This window comes from Diceros bicornis, unplaced genomic scaffold (assembly GCF_020826845.1).
Source record: "Diceros bicornis minor isolate mBicDic1 unplaced genomic scaffold, mDicBic1.mat.cur scaffold_95_ctg1, whole genome shotgun sequence".
Lineage (NCBI taxonomy): Eukaryota > Metazoa > Chordata > Mammalia > Perissodactyla > Rhinocerotidae > Diceros > Diceros bicornis.
This window is the reverse complement of record NW_026691844.1, coordinates 1,615,237-1,636,992: the sequence shown is the minus strand read 5'-3', so window position 1 is coordinate 1,636,992 and position 21,756 is coordinate 1,615,237. Positions and strand designations below refer to the sequence as shown.

General features: G+C 40.8%; 1 protein-coding gene across 1 annotated transcript in view; it reads right to left on the bottom strand.

Moving 5' to 3' along the window:
• Window positions 1-4,502: 4,502 nt before the first annotated feature.
• The window catches only part of LOC131403896 (centrosomal protein kizuna-like), a 66,651-nt gene continuing 49,397 nt past the window's right edge, over window positions 4,503-21,756 (bottom strand). Inside the window, 2 exon segments of the mRNA XM_058538127.1 lie at window positions 4,503-4,625; window positions 7,036-7,140. Of these exon segments, the coding sequence (XP_058394110.1) occupies window positions 4,534-4,625; window positions 7,036-7,140 (197 nt within the window). The 3' untranslated portion in view covers window positions 4,503-4,533.

The window sequence follows — 21,756 nt, the reverse complement described above, 5'->3', positions numbered from 1 at the left end:
CAACACTACAAACCAACCAGATCTAACAGACTTCTACAGAGCACTCCATCCAACAACAGAATATACATTCTCAAGTACATAGGGAACATTCTCCAGAACAGATCAAATGTTGGGCTACAGAACAAACCCCAATAAATTTAAAAGCAGAAAAATAATACAAAGTATGTTCTCCAACCATAATAAAATAAAATTAGAAATCAATAGTAGGAATAAATCTGGCAAATTCATAAATATGTGGGAATTAAACAACACATTCATGAATAACCAATGAGTCGAAGAAGAAATCTAAAGGGAAATCAGAAAACGCTGGTTCTTGGAAGAGATCAACACAATTGACAAACCTCTGTCCAGTCTGACCAAGAAAAAGAGAGAAGATTCAAATTACTTGAATCAAAAACAAAAGAGAGAAAACAACACTAAGATATCACCTCACGCCCGTTAGAATGGCTATAATCACCAAGCCAAGAAACAACAAACACTGGAGAGGATGTGGAGAAACAGGAACCCTCGTACACAGCTGGTGGGAATGCAAACTGGTGCAGCCTCTATGGAGAACGGTATGGAGATTCCTCAAAGAATTAAAAATAGAGATGCCCTATGATCCAGCTATCCCACTACTGGGAATCTATCCAACGAATCTGAAATCAAAAATCCCAAGGGCCTTATGCACCCCTATGTTCATTGCAGCATTATTCACCATAGCAAGAAGTGGAAGCAACCTAAGTGTCCCTCGACTGATGACTGGATCAAGAAAATGTGGTGTATATATACAATGGAATACTACTCAGCCATAAAAAAAGACAAAATCGTCCCATTTGCAACAACATGGATGGGCCTGGAGGGTATTATGTTAAATGAAGGAAGCCAGAAAGAGAAAGACAAACACTGTATGATCTCATTCATATGTGGAATATAAACCAACACATGGACAGAGAAAACTGTATTGTGGTTACCAGGGGCAATGGGGGTGGGGGGTGGGCACAAGGGTTGAAGGGAGACATATATATGGTGATGGACAAACAAACATGTACAACCCAAAATTTCACAATGTTAAAAACTATTAAAACATCAATTAAAAAAAAGACAAAACTGAAGGAAAAAAAAAAAAAGACAGGACAAGATTACCAACCTTACAGAAACAAAAAGGATTATAAACAAATACTATGAATAATAGTACACAAATTAGATAACTTAGATGAAATACACAAATTACTAGAAAAACACAAACTACAAAAATGACTCAAGATAATCTGAATAAACCTATAATAAGTGAAGAGATTGAATCAGTAATCCACAAACTATGCACAAAGAAAAGCCCAGGCATAAATGGTTTCACCGCTGAAATCTACCAAACACTCAAGGAAGAATTAACACCAATTCTTACAAAAAAAAAAAAAAAAGAAGAGGAAGAAACACTTTCCACTACATTTTATGGGGCTAATATTACCCCGATACCAAAGTCAGACAAAGATGTCACAAGAAAGCAAAACTACAGGGGCCAGCCTGGTGGCGTAGAGATTAAGTTTGCACGCTCCACTGTGGCAGCCCAGGGTTCACAGGTTTGGATCCCGGGTATGGACTGATGGACCGCTTGTCAAGCCATGCTATGGCGGTGTCCCATATTAAAAAAAAATAAATAGAGGAAGATGGGCACGGATGTTACCCCAGGGCCAATCGTCCTCTGCAAGAAGAGGAAGATTGGCAACGGATGTTAGCTCAGGGCTAATCTTCCTCACCAAAAAAAAAAAAGAAAACAAAACTACAGACTAATATCTCTTACCAACATGGATGTAAAAGTCCTCAACAAAATACTAGCTAACTGAATCTAGCAATATATAAAGAGAATTATACACCATGACCAAGTGGGATTTATCCTAGGGATGCAAAGTTGGTTTAACGTCCAAAAACAATTAATGTAATACATCATACAAATAGAATGAAAAACAAAAAATCACAAGACCAACTCAGCAGATGTAGGAAAAAGCATTTGACAAAATCCAACACGCTTTCATGATTTAAAAAAAACTCAATAAACTAGGAACAGAAGGGAAGTTCCTCAATATAAAGGGCATCTACAAAAAATCTCCAGTTAACATCATACTTAATGGTGACATACTGGATGGTTTCCCTTTAAGATTAGGAACAAGACAAAGATTTCCACTCTTGCCATTTCTATTCTAAATTGTAGCCGAGGTTCTAACCAGGGCATTTAGGCAAGAAAAAGAAATAAAAGGCATCTATATCGGAAAGGAGGAGGTAAAACTATCTCTATTTGCATGAAGTGATCCTGTATATAGAAAATCCTAAGGAGTCTACCAAAAAACTATTAGAAGTAATAAATGAGTTCAGCAAGGTTGCAGGATACAAGATCAATATACAAAACCCAATTGAATTTCTATACATTTGCATTGAAAAACCCAAAAGTAAAATTAAGAAAACAATTCCATTCACAATAGTATCCAAAACCAGGAATAAATTAACCAAAGAAATCCAAAACTTATACTCTGAAGTTGATTCTAAATTCATACGGAATTCTAAGGCAACAAGCTACAGCTAACAAAACAATTCTGAAAAAGAAGAATAAATAGTGTAAGACTCATACTTCCCAATTGCAAAAGTTACTACAAAGCAACAGTTGTCAAGACAGTGTGGTACTGGTACAAGGACAAACATACAGATCAATGGAACAGAACTGAAAGACCAGAAATAAACCTATACACCTATGGTCAACTGATTTTTCACAAGAGTGCCCATGGTGCTGTGACAATTGAATAGCTATATGCAAAAGAATGAAGTTAGACCCTAACCTTATCCCATAAGCAAAAGTTTACTCAAAATGGATCATACACTTAAATTGAAGAGCTAAAACTATAAAACACTTAGAAGAACACACAGGCATAAATCTTCATGACCTTGTATTTGGCAATGGACTCTTAGATCTGACACCAAAAGCAGAAGCACCTAAATAAATGAATAAATAAGTTAAACTTCATCATCAAAATTAAGGAACATGAGAAATGTAAAGTTCCTGCTTTAAAATTTCATCAGGGGCAAGCAACTAATTCAAATGGAATGCAGTCATCTAAAGGACATCTTTTTAATGAGAAATGCTATTACTAAAGGAGACTTGGGCTGTTTTAAATGATATTTAGCCCAAAGCAACAAGGGAGGTATTTCAGCCGGTGACTGCTTCCATTCCCATCTATAAATTCTTCCCCAGTGACTCAGTGCCCTTGCCTGATCAGTATTTTATGTTGATGACAAATCTCGCACACAACTCACTTATCATTGCTTGAAAAACTTACAAGAAGTGCTACTGTTTAACAAAACTGAAAAAATATATTTTGTCCTTTATGGAAAATAAGGAAGAAAGTATCAGGAAAGGAAAGAATAATTTAGCTCAAGTACTTGGTAAGAAATAGGAATACAAAAACAAATAACCAGAAATTGCTAGTATATGTATCAGCCATCTCAGAAAGAAGAAACAGGCCACTTTATTTCCTTTAAGGCCTGACATTTTTCTCTCTGCCCTTTTCCGACACCCTCCATTGTGTGGTCTCTAAGCAGCCCTACTGTGAGCAGCTGTAGACGCTAATTTGTGGTTCACTGAGGTGTCAATTGAGTCTTAAACCAAGGAAACAACAGCTGCAAAACAATACTTGACTCTGGTGCAAATATTTTCAAAGGTAGACTAAAGTTTCAACTGTTATTTTAGATAAACAAAACCCCAAACCATAACCTTCCATCAAGTCACAAAACAAAAGAACACGCGGCCGGAGTTTAATTCATTGCGTAGCGACATTTCTTATCGTGTTGCCGCTATTTAGACAGGCTTTCACGACTTTACCTTGACAAACGACTTCCTTCACTAGATGAAAAACTAGCTTCCGAAGCGATTTTGTTAGTTGTCTTTGTCCTGAATGTACCGCTGCCAATATTCAAACCTGTGAGAAGCACAAACATGGAGAGGGAGTGTCAGCCACCACGCAGCAACGAGTGAAGAAGAGGGCTCACAATAACTTTGGTGAAACAAATGTCAACAGGAGAAGATGCTGCTCAAGCCACAGAAGGCAGGGAGCTTCTGAGGCAAGGAACATGTTGATAGAACTCTGAAAGGAAGTGGAGCGTTTTCCGGTGATACTTAGAAGCCACAAAAAATAAAAAATAAAATCATTCGAAGAGCTCTATTCCAAATGACCACGATGCACATGTGAGCACATGGGTCTCTACTACAGCACCATGCACTGGATAATTCACCTTGTTATAACACATGGGCAGCAAGGGATCATCAAAATAATGGGTGCTGGGAACCAGGTCTCAGAAATAACTGACACCGCTGGATGACAGTTACCCACCCCACCCACCCTTAAGCCCTCTGCCAAATCCTCTGTTTTTCCATCTCCCAGGAGAGACTGAATCTCCATTGAAAACCATCAAGGCCACTCTTTAACCAGCCTGAAAAAGTTGATGGGGAAGATGCACAATCCACCTCTTTCCTGGAGCCAGGGGAACCAGACTGTTCCCATGATGCTATCAGCGTGCAGGGCAATCCTTGACCTCTGCCCCCTGGGTGACTTCAGCCTTGGATGTTTCTGCTTCAAGTCTGATTCTTAACTGGCAGTCACCTGAGATCACGGATAGAGAGTGCATGGGTGTCTCTGCAAAAGGCATTTGCTGAGTTTCTATCCTGTAACCTGCTTGCCTGCATGTAACCTCTGCAGCCAAGCCATTCTCTTAAGAATGTGTCCGTGCTCAGCCTGAAGAGGGTTTCCATGTGCTTACCAGCATAAGGCCTTTTCAGACATGGAAAGGAAGGCGCAAGGTGGCAGTGGCTTTCCTTAGTGACAGGTCCAGAGGCAGAGACCTAACACATCTGATGCAGAAAGTAACTGAAACATGCACTGCTTCTTCAATAGTCAGATTTGGGGTGGCTCCTGAGTTCAGGGTGCCCATCCTCACCACTACCTGTAACAGCAGTAGCGGGGTACGCTAACCACGGGGTACATGGCTTCCGTTTCCCTCCACCCTGCCAGCCTGCCTCCTGCTTCTCTTTGGAGCTCAGAGAAGTCCCCAGGATCAGAGTGAGAGCGAGAGAGTGAGAGTGAGAGTGAAAAGTATTGTGTGACCACACGTAAACTAAACGCCAGAGGCCGTATCTGACCTCAGAGATGGCTGACACCACCAGAAGGACTTCTATGATCCCAACGCAGGAAAATGTGGAATCTTGCAAAGCACATAGTGTAAATTTGAGTGTGGAGTGAGGGAACTGAATCTAGGGGTGCTTGATTATACAACCTATAAAGTATCACTTATGAATAAATTAATAAACAAATACATTAATCATTAGTATATTAATAGTACCAACATTTTTTTGTGTGTGTGAGGAAGATGAGCCCTGAGCTAACATCCATGCTAATCCTCCTCTTTTTGCTGAGGAAAACCGGCTCTGAGCTAACATCTATTGCCAATCCTCCTTCTTTTTTTCCCCCAAAGCCCCAGTAGATAGTTGTATGTCATAGTTGCGCATCCTTCTAGTTACTGTATGTGGGATGCGGCCTCAGCATGGCTGCAGAAGCGGTGCGTCGGTGTGTGCCCGGGATGCGAACCGGGCCGCCAGTAGCGGAGCACACGCACTTAACCACTAAGCCATGAGGCCGGCCCCCAACATTTTTGATATACATCCAAGGGACTACAACTTATGTCAAATTTACTCATCCTTTGAACTTGTCCAATTAACTATCCATATAAAATAAACTTACCAAACATAGATGTGTGGAGTCACCTTCCAACCACGTGTGTCTGCTAACTGGCTGTAAGGCTCTGAGGGAGGTGCTACTCTCTTGTCGCCTCCTTTTGTGAAATGAGGGGGTTGGATAAATACTTTCTAAATCTCTCTGGATTCTAATTCTGTGACTCAAATGTGAAGAAAGTGGTGAAAAGCAAACGGTTAAGGGCTCACGAGTGCTACATCTTTCCAAAGTGATGAAGCCCTCCATCGGGGCAGAGGCCCTGCTTCATACCTCAGCCAACTACAATGTCTCACATTCGCGGAGTTCACATAACACCCAGCACCACCGCGGCCAGCAGTCGCTGAGGGCTGCTCTCTAACAGGCCCTGTGCTGGGCATTTCGCCTGCAGTGGCTCACTGAATCCTCAAAACAACCAAAATAACAGAATTTTGCAGCAACCAATTCTAACACTAATATTATCTAGGAAATAGCTCTCTGAAGACAGACAGCTAAGTCTAATGCACCATATGTCCCTCGAAAAAATGCCTGTCTGATATAGACATCTTTGAGACAATTGGGAAATCTGGATATGGCCTGGGAATTATGTGATGTTAAGAGATCACTGTTCATTCTGATGGGTGAAATTATGGAATGGTGGTTTATGTAAGGATAAGGAAGTGACTAAGGTGTACTTCCTTCTGTATGAATCCATTTATTTTCACAAAGGGAGCTGAAGTGACATACTAAAAAAAGGTGTAATAAAATAAAAACCAATGAAAATAATAAAAATGCAATAAAGTATAGGAAAACAAAGAAAATTACAATTAAAACAAAAATCCTAGATTGAAGGAACTACACTTAAGCTTAAAATTTAGCTTTACTGGGATTTACAGTCTTTTCATTTAAAAAGCCCAAAGTTTTCCAACATTCTGGTGAGGGAAAATAGCCCAGGATGATGTTCCCCATTGATGATTAAGAAACTGGAAGATGTGGGAAAAGAAAGAATTTGGGGTGTCTCCTGTGGTACTTAGTGACAAGTTACTATCATGACATGCCAGGTATAATCCAAGGGCCTGTAAGGACCATCGCCATGCCAGGGCTGGCACATATCCAGGAGAGAAGACTCTTCCAAATTCTTGTTTGTTAAGGACTGAAAAAGTACTGGCTGATTCTGATCCAGTGATAGCTTATTACAAAGCAAACTCCAGAAACTTTCAAAGAATGACCACCCTTCCCTGAGCACAGCACTAGCTGCTGCCTTGGGTCACCTAGACACTGGCTGTGAGTGCTGAATCTGCTCACTTACCTGACAGTTGTGATGCAGAAGCATCTGCCTTTTGGAACCTGTCTTCAGTTTGATTTGTATTATCCTGAAGGGTAGACCACTTCAGCAACTGGTAGGCTTTTGTTTCTACAGATTTAAAAAAAGGCACAGATAACTGGATATCCACATGCAAAAGAATGAAGTTGGACCCTTACCTTATACCATACACAAAATCAACTCAAAAAGGGTTAAAGACTTAAACATAAGACTGAAAACTATTAAATTCCCAGAAGAAAACATAGGAGAAAAGCTTCAGGACATTGGTTTTGGCAACGATTTCTTGGATATGACACCAAAAGCACAGTCAACAAAATTAAAAATAGACACACAGGACTATCTCAAACTTAACTTTTGCATGTCAAAGGAAACAATCAACAGAGTGAAAAGGCAACCTACACAATGGGAGAAAATAACTGAAATCATATATTTGAAAATGGGTTAATATCCAGAATATATAAGGAACTTCTACCACTCGACAACAATAACAAAAATCAAATAACCCGATTAAAAATGGGCAAAGTGCTTGAATAGACATTTCTCCATATACAAATGGTCAATAAGCACATGAAAAGATGCTCAAAATCACTAATCACCAGGGAAACGTAAATCAAAACCACAATGAGATATCACCTCACACCCATCAGGATGGCCACTATCAAAAGAACAGAAAATCAGCGTTGTGGAGGATGTGGACAAATCGGAACTCTTGTGCACTGCTGGTGGGTGTAGCTATTAGGGAAAACAGTATGGAGCTTCCTCAACAAATTAAAAATAGAATTACTATATGATCCAGCAATCCACTCTGGGTATATATCCAAAAGAACTAAAAACAGGATCTCAAAGAGTTATTGGCACACCCTTGTTCATCACAGCATTTTCCACAATGGCCAAGAGGTGGAAGCAACCCAAATGTCCATCAGTAGTTGAATGGATAAAGAAAATGTGGCATGTACATACAATGGAATATTATGCAGCCTTTAAAAAGAAGGAAATCCTGTCACATACTACAGTGTAGATGAACCCTGAGGACCTTATACTAAGCGAAATAAGCCAGTCACAAGAGGCCAAGTACTGTATGATTCCACTCATATGAAGTAACAAAAGTGGTCAAAATCATAGAAACAGAAAGTGGAAAGGTGGTTATTAAGGGCTGGGAAGAAGGGGGAGGGAGTATTAGTGTTTAGTGGGTATAGTGTTTCAGTATTGCAAGATGAAAAAGTTCTAGAGATCTGTTGCACAACAATGTGAATATACTTAACACTACTGAGCTGCACACTTAAGAACAGTTAAGATGGTAAATTTAAAGTTATGTATTTTTTACCACAATTAAAATAAAAAGTAGAATTTGTCCATGACAATTCAGGTTTCTGCCTGTTGTCCCAGCATAATAATTAATAGAGTTGTCTTTTGTTAATCAAAAGTTTCCTAATTTAGACAATAAATTATATGGTGACGCTACTTAAGAGACATATGAGCCAAATGCAGTGCAATGGCACAGTTTGGCTACTCATCAAAAAACATCAACTGAAAAGATATCTGCTTGGCTCCTGACTGAACACTGATTGGATATATGATATTGCTAAATTGTTATTAACTGCTTTAGGTGTGAAAAAAATACACAGAAATACTGAATTTTCTACTACCTAGAAACAAGTTTCTTGAATTCCTCCTACGATGTTAACACTTTTCAAATGCATGCAAATTAGTTTTTTGAACTGTCCCTTTTTAGAAACTCTGAAAACAAACAAACGAAAAACAATTTAGTTGAACCCAGGTTTCAAGACTCGAAGTCAAGTTGTATGAATGTATTTGAGGTGGCCAAATTCTAGTCATTATTTTGAGTGGGTCTGTGGATAGGTTCAACTCACAGTAAAATGGTTTCTCTCCAGTCCAGGCCTTGCAGAAGCGGCTACAGGAATGAATCAGAAGACACATAACTGACTGCCTTGGTTGGGCAGCTGGTCCTCTGCAGCACACGCTGCCCTGGCCCTCAGGCTTGCACATTCGAGTGTGGGGTCTCTGGGCTGAGTGAGGGGCGGGAAGGTCAGGAAGGGGAGGCGGCAGCAGGATGAGCTGGGGGACCCACCGCTGAGAAAATCTAACCAGGCTCATCGTAGGGACAGAGAAGAGCATCTGCAGGGAGCAAAGCCAGGTGCCCCAGAGGGGTCAGCAGCAGCCTGGGCACCCACAGGACACCCTTACCCTGCAGGACTGTTAACAGTGTCTGCTGTAAGTTAAAGTGGGGAAGACTGTTGGGAAAAACAATAAATAATGATCACGTAAAGAACCTGAGAGACACAACTTTCCCATTACCTCAAGGCTCAAGGATGCCTGGATGAAAGAGAGGCTGGAGAAATAGAGTTTTAGCACAGACATAACAAAACAGCATCCACGTCCACATCTCCAACATGGCCACAAACAAAAGGACTCCTGCTGTCAGCACCGGAGGCTGGCAATCACTGCTTTCCTGCTTTTGCTGGTTCAATTTAAGAACTTAACCATGAGCCCCTTATTACTGGATTAAAACTACCGTCACACTGACGAATACAAATGTAACTTATCTTGCCCTACTGAGAATCAATCAAGATAAAAATAAGTACTTAAAATGAGCATCATATTTTGAAATATTAAATGCTATATAGTTAAAATATGTACAGATCAGGGACTCAACTCTGAAAATAATAAATCCTAAGGCAACACTTTTTAACATTGCTGGATTGTGATATTAGTTGGGCAAACCTGAACTAGTATTTTGACAAATTTAATAAAGAAAACACCAGATGTCATGCATGCAGAAGGGGAAAGTACTGTTTTGCATAACTTGTGTATATGTGTTGGGTACTGGCCTAGGACAGAAAGTGTTTCTTGCTGTAGATTAGTCCCACTGTCCTAGGACAGCATCATAACACTCTCCTGTCAGTCCTACTACCTATATTACTTCAGATTTGTGGTAAGGTACTTTTGGGAGAGGAGAAGTATCAATAAAATCAAAGAATTCTAAAAAGGTAAGGAATCACTGTAAAAGAGGTAAAAATGTTCTGTTTTGTTTTTATTCTATAAAGATCAACCAAAAAGTTTTTCAGCTTTTAGGATACAAGTCCAGATCATAATGACCATATGCTATTTCTGCACTCAATTATACTGACTTGGTCAAGGAAAAGAGAGCAAAGATAAAAGTTAAAAAAAAAAAAGAATAGGAAAAGAAAAAAAGAGTAGCTTCTTGGTAAACAAAGGCTCCTGGCAGCTGGAAGCTGGAGTTAGGCTTTCCTCTCATCTATTGTTGTGAGGTAAATCATCTGACTCCAGTGAGCTGGCTCTCCTGCTCCTCAGAAAACACGTGCCTTTTATTTTTAGGAGAAGATTTTCGTGAAAAATATAAAGCTAGTAGTTGTGAGTTAATTTCACATTTGGGAGGATTAAGTATTCTGTCCAAATATAGGACAGTACGGATATTATCACTGGTCTGAGTCTAGCAAAGGAGGAATGTGAAGTGAATTCACATTAGCAGCAAGGGACCATTTTATTTTACCACTCTGGAAAAGAAAGGCCATTTCCATGTTCCACACACTTTCCATTCTGGTTTCCTTCTCTTCCTTCCTCTTATTCTTTTTTTTTAATTGAAGTATAATCAACATACAGCATTATATTAGTTTCAGGTATGCAACATAATGATCCAATATTTGTACATATTGTGAAATGATCACCACAGTTAGTTAACATCAGTCACCATACATAGTTACAAAGTTTCTTTTCTTGTGGGTGAGGAATTGTAGGATCTACCCTTCCCTTGCTTCTTGAAGGACTTGGACTCTGTAACTGGCCTTTCCCTTCAAGGCTGCCCTGAGTCTGCTTTCAACCGTACACAGTTTTGGAGGGATGTAGCTTGTCTCTCCAGTCTCGTTCTCCCAGAGCCCACCCCGCTTCCCAGCCATAGCTCCTTACTGGTATTTGATCTTTAAACCTTCTGTAGCCCTTCTCTAAGCGGAAAGTCAGTGAAGCTCACCCGGACAATTTTTATCTGGGACATAGCCGCCCTGACCTAAGTAATAGAGGGTTGGCAAAATCAAGCTGAGGACTGCTGGGCACATGGCCTGCTCCCATCCCCGATGCATGCTTCCTCGTGTGGTTTAAGGGCAAAGTGAAGTTTAAAAGGTGAAAGGATTAAGTGTATTCACTTGGAGGAAGAAACACTAACTGAGGCAGGACCAAGACACCAAACCAGCCAGAGGGGTTGGAGCAGGCGGCAGGTGCTGCTGTCTAACAGGAGGTCTGTGTCGGGCAGCAGATGCTCAGAGCTGTGGTCATTCTCCCATGGCATGTATCACACCCTCAGTCACCCCTGTTTTAGTCAGAAGAGCTGCACAAAACATTTGAAGGACTGGGAAACAACCCAAAAAGGAAAAACAAAATTAAGGTTTGGTTAAAAAATAACAATGAGAGGATAAAGGCTACATAGCCTGCGTAGAAACAAGGGAAGAGGGTTTAAGAACAGAAATTGCATAGATTGGACAGGGCAGGATTATAAATGCAGATGCTCTGGGGCCAAGCAGGTAGCACAGAGAAGTGAGTCTGGCCAGCTGGAGAGCACATGCCTGGCCAGGGGGGACAGCTGTTCTCCGGCTACAGCCAACTGCTGCCAGGTGGGAAAGTGGGCCTAGTCTTGCCAGACTCCTGCCTTTCTTAAAAAAAAAAAATGCAACACTGCACAGGCCAAACAGAACACATTGGAAACCTCGAAACTAGATGGTGGTGAGCAATTTTTTCTGTGTTCCCTAAAAGTGGCACAAGAACACTCGGAGAAAAACTTCAGCCAAGGGATATAAGCTAGATGTTAGCAAAAGCTTCCGTAGTTGACAGAGCTGAGAGACCCGGGAACACACTATCAAGGCAGGCTGCAAGAGCTGTGTGGAGGTTTTTAAGTAGCTGCTTGTATCAAATAGACCAGGCTTCAGACTCTTTGGAGGCAAGAGTCTACGTCTTGCTAGGGGCACTCGAACAATTCAGACCTCCTCCTGGAAAAGCCTAGAGGTCTTGGCCAGGACGCCAACTTCATAAGTCAAGTAGGCAAAGCTACGGGCATGAAGTTTCTGGTAACTCAGGCCCAGGCTCTCCTAGAAGGAAGAAGGATAGTGAAGAATCAAGCAGTTCAAAGCTGCACTGTATTGCCCTGCAGATTTATAGTTACGAAATGAATGAACGAACAAAAGAGCAAAAGTAACAAGTCTAGAGTTCAAATCAGCCTGCTATAGACAAGTGGGGGCTGAGTTCCTCCAGTTCCAAGGAGAAAAGACTTGAGTCTTCTCAACTGCAAGTAAACCCTAAGTCTGCAAATTCGAGGACTAGGTAGCCCCTTAAGGCTTTACTTTCCAGCCTGTGACTGAGAACTCCAGAGAAACGTTTCCGCTCATTAGTCATGTCAAACTCTCAGAAAATTATTGAGAAGTGCGTATAATTAGATAAAACAAATATTTCTAAAGAATACAATTATTGTCAATTAGAATGTTCTGGTACACACAGAAACAAATATATCTGCATGCTCAAGCTTTCAGTTCTGGATCTCTCAGTCAAGCATCTATTATACACTCAAATCTGTGTCAAGATTTAATTTAAAAAGTAGAAAATATTGCAATTTAAAACATAAAATAAAGGAGTCCGGGGGTTAAAATCCATCCTTGGCTATTAATTCCAGACTGATGACACAAAGAGATAAATATGTTTTTCCCTACTTTGTTACATAAGCCAGCCAAACCCAATCATCTATCTTCCTACAAAGTGGTGAAGAATCACTGAGATTGTTTTTTTTTTTTTTTTGGATATGCATTTCGTGTCTAGAAAATGGAAACAGCCAGAGAAGGAAAGCGAAAACATGCTGAATAAAGGGAGATAGGAGAGAGATGATGTTGAGGAGGGAAGAAAGAAAAAGCCTCAACTTCTTATCTTTTATTCTCTTTTATATGCAAATGTACACCTGCTAAAATATTTCTAAATCTAGAAAGAAAAAGAAAAAGAAAATATTTGATGAAAAAGTGCTTTTAACAACTCATTACAAGAACCAGAGAGAGGCAGGGTTCACCAGCCTCTAGGGGTGTCTCCAGGCAGAGAATCTGCCTCTGGCTTGCGCAGAAATCCCTAATGAAAGAAAGAAAAGTTGGGCCCGGAAAAGGAGTAACAAAGGGAGATGCAAACAATACCATCACTACAAATAGAAAAACAACCTTGAACCAACAAAGAACTGGGCATCTTTGAGTAAGGAAGGGGAATTACTATTCCTATAGGAAGTATGTAGAAATTTAAAAATTAAATTTGAAAAGTATTTTCTGTCCACTGAGTTTCCCAGTGCTGTTACTTTTCACATATTTCTACACCCATGCAAATTTTTTTCCACACTGTTACTAGATGTGTTGCTGATGCAGCAGTCATTTTTGTAAAATAAAATAAAAATTGTGACATATATTTCTAAAATTAATTCTAAAGATAAATATTATCACTGAAAATCCAGAAGTCATTTGTCTAGTAATCTGCTCAAATGAAAACAAGAAAATATTAGGATATGGGTGCCTTCACAATTCTGAAAATACAGAAAACTCATCTATATTTAGGATTTTTTTCAAAGGCCATAAGTCAATGTGAACCTGAAATACATAGGTTGGATCCATGACGAGAATCACTTTTCATGTCCAGACTTTCTGCAATAAACTCCACTCCCCCAGTGTTGTGGGCCTGTAAATCTATTGCCAAGGTTTCTCTGTGCTCTCAGAGACTGCTGATGTACAGAGAAGAGAAACTCCTACTTCACATGAGTTGCCTGAAGCTGCTTCAGAAAATAAATATTTAGGGGCCAGCCCTATGGCATAGTGGTTAAGTTCGGCATGCTCCGCTTCGGCAGCCTGGGTTCGCAGGCTCGGATCCTGGGTACCAACCTATACAACTTGTCAGCCATGCTGTGGCGGCGACCCACATACAAAATAGAGGAAGACTGGCACAGATGTTAGCCTAGGGCTAGCCTTCCTCAAGCAAAAACAAGAGGAAGATTGGCAACAGATGTTAGCTCAGGGTGAATCTTCCTCAGTTAAAAAAAAAAATTTACATCACATTCTTAATTTCTACGGAGTAATTCAACAATTACACTTGAAAATAAATGTCAGGCTTGTAACTGAACTTTAACGAATGTTCCAAAACTGAACTGAACAGTTCCGCTGGTATTACTTCATATGTAAATTTATAACCATAGTGCCTGCCACTTAACATTGTTCAGCCATGGGAGGGGAATTTTTAACTCTCCAAGTCATGCAATCTTGAACTTTTCAAAGATTGAGTAATCTTGATCAGGAAGCTATATTTTATTGGCATAATTAAATATTTTTAAAAACAATATTTTTAGCAATTTGCATTCAATGATTTATATAATGAGAAGAATCAGAAATAAAGACAATAATATTATCATTAGCATTATAGTAGGGTCAGGAATAATCAATGTATAAGATGAACTAGATGTTAGAAATGTAAAATATGAAGAAATCTCTCTTCACCCCCTACAGTGGGTTGAATGATGTCTCCCCTAAAATTCATGTCCACCCAGAACCTCAGAATGTGACCTTATTTGGAAATAGGTTCTTTGCAGATGTAATTAGTTAAGGATCTCAAGATGAAATCATCCTAGATTTGTGGTGGGCCCTAAATCCAATGACAGGCATCCTGACAGGAAGAGTGGACACAGAGACAGAAAAGAAGGTGATGTGCTGATGGAGGCAGAGACTGAAGTCAAGCTGTCACAAACTGAGAGCCACCAGAAGCTGCAACAGGCAAGGAAGCCTTCTCCCCTAGAGCCTTCAGGAGCACGGCACTGCTGGCCTTTGGTTTAGACTTCTGGCATCCAGAACTGGGAGAGAATACATTTCTGTTGTTTTAAGTTTGTGGTACTTTGTTACAATAGCCCTAGGAAAATAATACACTTCGTGATCCTCGATTTTATTAAAGTATCTGAAGCCCAACCTCTTCTCTCCCCACTTGAGTCTCTTGCATAAAATGAAGGTGTTTCACAACATGACCTACAAAGGCTCTTTCAGCTTTGAGACCCCCTGCTCCATGGTTCTCAAACCTGGGGAGTCACCTGGGGGTGTTATAAAAGACTGATGCCTGAGCCCCACCCCTAGAGGTTCTGATGTAACTGGTCAAGGGTGTGGCTGGGGCATAGGTATCCACCCAGGATTCTACTGTCAACGACCAAGGAGAATTTCTCTAGGCATTTATGAATTAATTTCCTTGAATGCAGGAGCAACCAATCGAAAACACTCTTCAGAAAGGTGCCTTTCATTCTTTACTGACCATGTTAAACAAACACCACCGCCCTGTAATGTCATGAGTGAAGACGCTTTGCTGTAGCAGCAAAGGGGAAGCCCCAGCAGCCTGACATCTACCACAGAGACAGGGCCACAGGGACTGCAATGGACAATCCAGCAGCATGAGATGGTTCCCCTGGTTTTGCACGAGTTGGGGCTCCCAGGCTTGGCAGGTAACACGTCTTTCCTGATCCTCGTGCATTTCTGGGACAGGACAGGTGAGACACATTCTTAGTAAAGTCTCCTTAGTGGAGTGTTACGCCACTGTACTCTGGCGTCCAACGTTGTCACCACAGTCTTCTCTCCCAGGGTAAATCCAGTCACCAATGACAACCTGGCTATTGTATGTTCCCAGCCTTTTCCAATTTGATGTAAAACTCAAGCAATAACGTTTTGAGAAGCACTGCCCAGAACCCCAAGTGGCTGACCTCCCTCACAGCTTCTAAATGGACATACCTTAGTATGACATTGAATATTTCAGCTTGCCAAAGAATATCAGTGAGAAACGGCACTGTCAGGCAACCACTTTCAACACAGCTTGACCGAGAGAATAGGAGTCAAAAGAATGAGAGGCTGAATGGACATTCTTAGAGGCTTAATCCTCTTCAGATAAAAGCTGAGAGCCCTTTTCACACGGAGCTTAAGGAGATGAGTTTTGCCAGGATGGGCACGTGGGGTGGGGAAAGTATTGGTAGAGTGACTGAGTGAAAGAGACAGCGTTCTGGCCTGAATCAACAAGCATTTAAGGAAACTCCTTAATCTTTGGATTCCAACTCGTTTTTATTCATTCGTTTGACAAACTGAGTGCCCACTGTGTTGTGTGCCAGATACCGTGTCAGGTGACGGGTTTCTATGACATTTAGCATAACCTGTGTCACTTGCTAAAACTAAAACTCACTTCACTCTCAGAGGTAAATTCAGTATGAATACAAATAAAATTGCCAACGTGGGAAATTTCACTTGGGGGTATAAGTAGTTCAGATGAGATTTTCCCTCATAATCTAGATAAGCATGGCTTTAATCCTGGTCTAAGTGTTCCAGGGAAGCACTGACCTGAGTATTCTAGTCCTGCACGTGTACTCAGGCTCGCCCCGCTGTATAAAGGGCACACACACCTCCTGGCAAAATCCATACTCGGAAATCCTTGCAAGTGCCCACCTCTCTAGGCCTAACACGAGAGAAAGGAAAGGTATAGCTTCGCTCATCATCACTCGCAAAGCATCCTTGTGGAGCTCATCTTTTGTGATGATATACACTGATGTTTAATTAATCCAGACACCTTGATGCAGTCGCCTCTCTTGTAAAACGAAAGCAGCAGGCTGGTGGAACAGAAGGAGTTCAGGGATTAAATCTTGAAGTTTGAGTTCGATTCAAGATCCAACACACTAGCTATATGGCCTTGAGCAGGACTCAACCTTCCTAAGTTTCTGTTGGACTGACTGTAGAATGGGTCCCTAATGTTTACCCCACAGGACTGTTGTGAGGATCAGAGATGATGAAGACTTAGGAGGGGCAAGGACCCAGTCTTATTCCCAGGACTTAGCCAAAGTAAAGGTGTAATATACATGCAAATGATATACTATCTATTATAGGGAGAAAACCACACATTCATAGATATCAAAATTATTCTTTGATTTCTACCTTAATTCTTCACTGTGAACAACCAGACTAATGAAAGGGGTAGATTGTGTTAACAACAACAGATCATACAGGCTGTGGGAATATTTATTCTGGTTGTGTGTGTGGGTCTGTGTACGGGAGGGTTTCTATGTAAATCTTAGCACAGATTGCAGGAGCTCAACTTATGAAACCAACACTCTGCAAATGATTAACAAAGCAGATGCCTTCAGAGTGACAGCAAACTCTTTAAGGATGAGCCCCTCTGCCAAGGAGACCTATGTTTGGAAGTGATAAGCAAATAAGAAAGGGAAATAAAGAAATGAGAATATTGGCACATTTGACTTCTTTCATATGGAATGAGAATCACAGTCTCTTAGCATTAGAAGGAACGTCAGTTCCAGAAACAAGAATTCCTTCCACAGTGTCCCTCTAGAGAGTAGGTTCCTGCCATGGTTCAAGCACCCAGCACAGAATCTTATACCTGGAAGACACTCAGCTTGGTTTTGCCTCAAAGAAGAGCTAGAAAGTTCTTCCATTACTGAGCTGTGAATTCCTTCCCTGCACCACTCACACACAGAGCCCCCTGAGAGACTCTAAAATTACGCTTGATCAACGTTCTGTCTTGTACGTGGAGGCCTCGCAAATATTTAAAGATAGCTTTTGTACCCTTCTCAGGTTAAACTTCCCCAGGGCCCTCATCATTCAGAGCTTCCCCTCCATTCTGCCCAAACTCCTGGTGCCTGCCTGGGTTCACTTCGGTGTCTTTCTCTACTACATCTCCTCTGAGACGGCTGTAAAGCAAATAGTCACGCAGAAGGACCCACACTAAAGAAGAGCACTTCTGGACTGTCCAAACTCACTACTGGAACATGCTGGTCGTCAATTCGTCAATTCAGGAAGCAGCTTTAACAAGTAACTTTCAATCATAACATCAACTGGGTTTAGTTACACTAAAGTAGCCAAAGCTTCATTATAAAGCAATCTCATCCACAAGGGAGATTCCCACAAAAAGGACTCATGGGAAAACGTTGACGATAATTTTAGGGTATTAAGAATACTGGTGCCCTCATTAGACTCAAGGTTTTAAAAAACATTCTGTGTATATCTGTGTATATTTCCCAAAACATGTTCCACAGAATATTAATTCTGTTGGCTGTTCATAGGAAGGATTCCATTTTCAAATAGAAGATAATTATTTGAAACTTTAAGTTCACACCTTTAAATGGGTCATTTACTGAAAGTCTAAAAGTTTTCAACGTGCTCCCTGCACTGTGCATGTTGCAGAGGGAGAGCGCGATTATGCGGGATTTGGTCAGAGAATGTGTATTCCCTGAAGCATTTTCGGGGTGGAGCCTGCACAGAACACGCTTGGGGAAACGCTGCATCCGCCCGTCCACACGGTGAGGCGGCACAGCAGGGGAGGACTGTCGCCTGGGAACCGTGTGCCCTGCAACGCCCTCACCTGTGAGCCTGTAAGAGTTATGGCACACAGGCACTCACAGGCAGAGATGCTGGGCCTTGACCAGTGAGAGCCCCAGGAGCCACTGCACCACGTTGTTGTGATTCTTCTCTAAGGGTTTCTCCACGGGACTAATTAGAAGTTCCAAAAATATCATGCAACTCTCCTCAAGATTCCTTTTTGATGGGGTAAATATCCTTCTGGATTCAAATCATCAATTGAGTTCTTAAGTGGAAATTTCTTGCAGAAACTAATTTAGCGGTACCACTGGGAAGCACTGTCTAGGAGGAATTATGGCAGCACAGGGCTTGGGCGAGTCTTGGTCCCAAGTGGCTACCGCAATTCAGAAGGTGGTGTTCAGATGCCTTTCCAAGACTCGTCTCAGGATTATGCTTTCTGTGGCACTGTACCCCCAGCCCCCTGCTTCTTTTCCTCTTTGAGTTTGCTTTGTGAGATTCCTTTTAACTAGATGGCATTGGTTTGAAAAACTGGGGACTGTGGGGCCAGTGCAGAAGATCAATACTACTACTAACATTCACATGAATATTATTATTATAAATCGCAGCTTACATGTATTGAGTGTGTAGTACACGCCTGGCACTTGCACACACACGATCTCATGTAAACTTTAAGACCATCTTGCCAGGTGGTATGTCTGCTTTCCCAGTACAGAGGCTCAGGGAGGTGGAGAAATAGAGCAGGGAGTAAAATGCTGACACTGACGGCTGATGCCAAAGCCCAGGCTCAATTGCAACATCCCCTCAACCCTGAGAACAGCCTCTGGAATATTCCTTTTCTTTGGAATATTCTAGAAGGAATGCAGCCCATAAAACAGGAAAGTCTCAATAAAACTATTATAAAGGGGGAGGCAGAGTCTATCTTTTTTTTTTTTCTTTGTGAGGAAGCTCAGCCCTGAGCTAACATCCCATGCCAATCCTCCTCTTTTTTTTGCTGAGGAAGATTGGCCCTGAGCTAACATCCATGCCCATCTTCCTCTACTTTATATGGGATGCTGCCACAGCATGGCTTGACAAGCAGTGCGTCGGTACACTCCCGGTATCTGAGCCTGAGAACCCTGGGCTGCCACAGTGGAGCGCGCGTACTTAACCACTTGCGCCACTGGGCTGGCCCCAGACTCTATCTTAAATCAAACTATATACCTGCTTTACTCTACCAAGGCCAAATCTCCAATAATTATGCCAAAGACACAAAGATTTAATAAAGAGATAATGGTCAAGAACTTAGAGATTAAACTATTACAATGTTATATGTCAATTATATCTCAATTTAAAAAACTGGGGAAAAAAGAACTTAGAGAGCAAAGTAGTTTCAATCACAGACATGACAACAGCATTAAAGAGTCAAGGCACATGAGGCCCTCAAACATTAATTTCATGGGAAGTCCAGCGGGTGGGGAGCAAAGAAGAAAGAGAGTATGGTGGCGAGGACAGAATGGAAATGCTCAAAGTAAATGGCTTTGAAAGTTTATTTTTATATCTCCCAAGTTATTTTATATGTCTAAAACTTTGGCATGCAACAGGCACAAAGGATTTTTTTCTTTATTTCTTTTTTTTTTTTTTTTTTGGTGAGGAAGATTGGCCCTGAGCTAACATCTGTTGCCAATCTTCCTCTTTTTGTTTGAGGAAGATTGTCTCTGAGCTAACATCTTTCTCAATCTTCCTCTATTTTGTATGTAGGATGCCTCCATAGCATGGCTTGATGAGCAGGGTGTAGGTCCGCGCCCAGGATCTGAACCCATGAACCCCGGGCCGCCAAAGCAGAGCGTGCAAACTTAACCACTACGCCACCGGGCTGGCCCCACAAAGCATTTTTTTAAAACTGCCAACTATTAATTGACTGATGGTAGGTTGTTGGAATTAAAATTTCTTTAAAAATCTTAATGGTAAATAGCCCTTATTATTTCTAGGCACATCACACCTCTTTCTACAAGAAAAAAAGAAAGATTTGAAACTCCAGTACTTAACTATCTCTTCTCTTACAAAGAAAGTCTATGAGAAAATAACGTTTGCACTAATTTTGAGGACAGTCATCTGCTCACAGCAGGGAATGACTGGAAAGAATACTGAAAAGAGAAGCAAGAATGGGCAACGAGATCACTTCCTGGTTTCTCTCCAATAAGTCTTTATAATTTTAACTGAAATAAATTCAGAGGTCATTAGATACTTCTGCATTCAAAGATAAATGCAAGAGAAAAGTCTCCAAATGACTTCTTGATTATCTGCAATTTGGGATCATCTACACTTCTACTAACAAAAAAATAAAGAGGGAACGCTACCAGAGTTTTCTCAAAATGAAGAATAAAAATGCAATAAACATATCACTGGGAAAATGTTTAAAAGAAAAGAAAACCTCTGTATTTCGGAATGAAATATTATCTGATGCAGAATATATACAATAATTGCTCTATTATAAACTCTTTTTTCAAAACCAGAGTTCATCACAGAAACATGAGTTTAAAAAATTAATCATCAGGCTATGAATTGTATTGTCATAAAAGAAAGCTATTCTTTTCCGCTTATAAACAACAAAACGACCACATATGCAGATGCATGCCTCAGTACCGCAGTGCAGTGGTGTGGTTACTTGTATAAATATTTAAAGTCAGACCTTTGAATTTATAATGAAGTAGTGTACCACTTTACAAAATAAGATCCTAGTAAATTTAGACGTATGACAAATAGAACTCTGTTCAGAATACTCATTGCTGCTGTTGATATTCTAAAACTAAAAATGTAATGATATTCAGATTCCAGCTAAACAAGCGTAATACATGTGCAGAAATCTTAATAGGTCTTGATGAAACGTTACTGCTAAAATTTTTAAATTATCACATGGGCTTTGTAACTGAGGCACAAGCAAGCTTCTTGTCTGGCATTTTTTTTTTTTCCTGCTCTTATTTTAATGAGACACATTCAATTATCACAGGAAAGAAAAGAGTAAAATCAGAAACAGCTGTAGTTGGCCACACACTGACTGGTGTTCCCCACGGAGACTGACGTTGTCACACAGACGCAGGTGCTGAAAGGCTATGTGATGGGGTGCTCACACGTGTAACTGTGTAACATGATCATGAAGAATTCAATAGGCATGCTTATTTTCCACCTCAGTTTCTGCTAATGTAAGCGCACACATCATGCTCTTACAATTAATCGTCCCCTCCAGCACGTAGTAGTTGAATATACTTGCTCTTAGCAGAGTCCACACACCACTAACCTAGAATGTTCTGATTATAAAACAAGGTTGAATCCTGTGTTTGAAACTCTT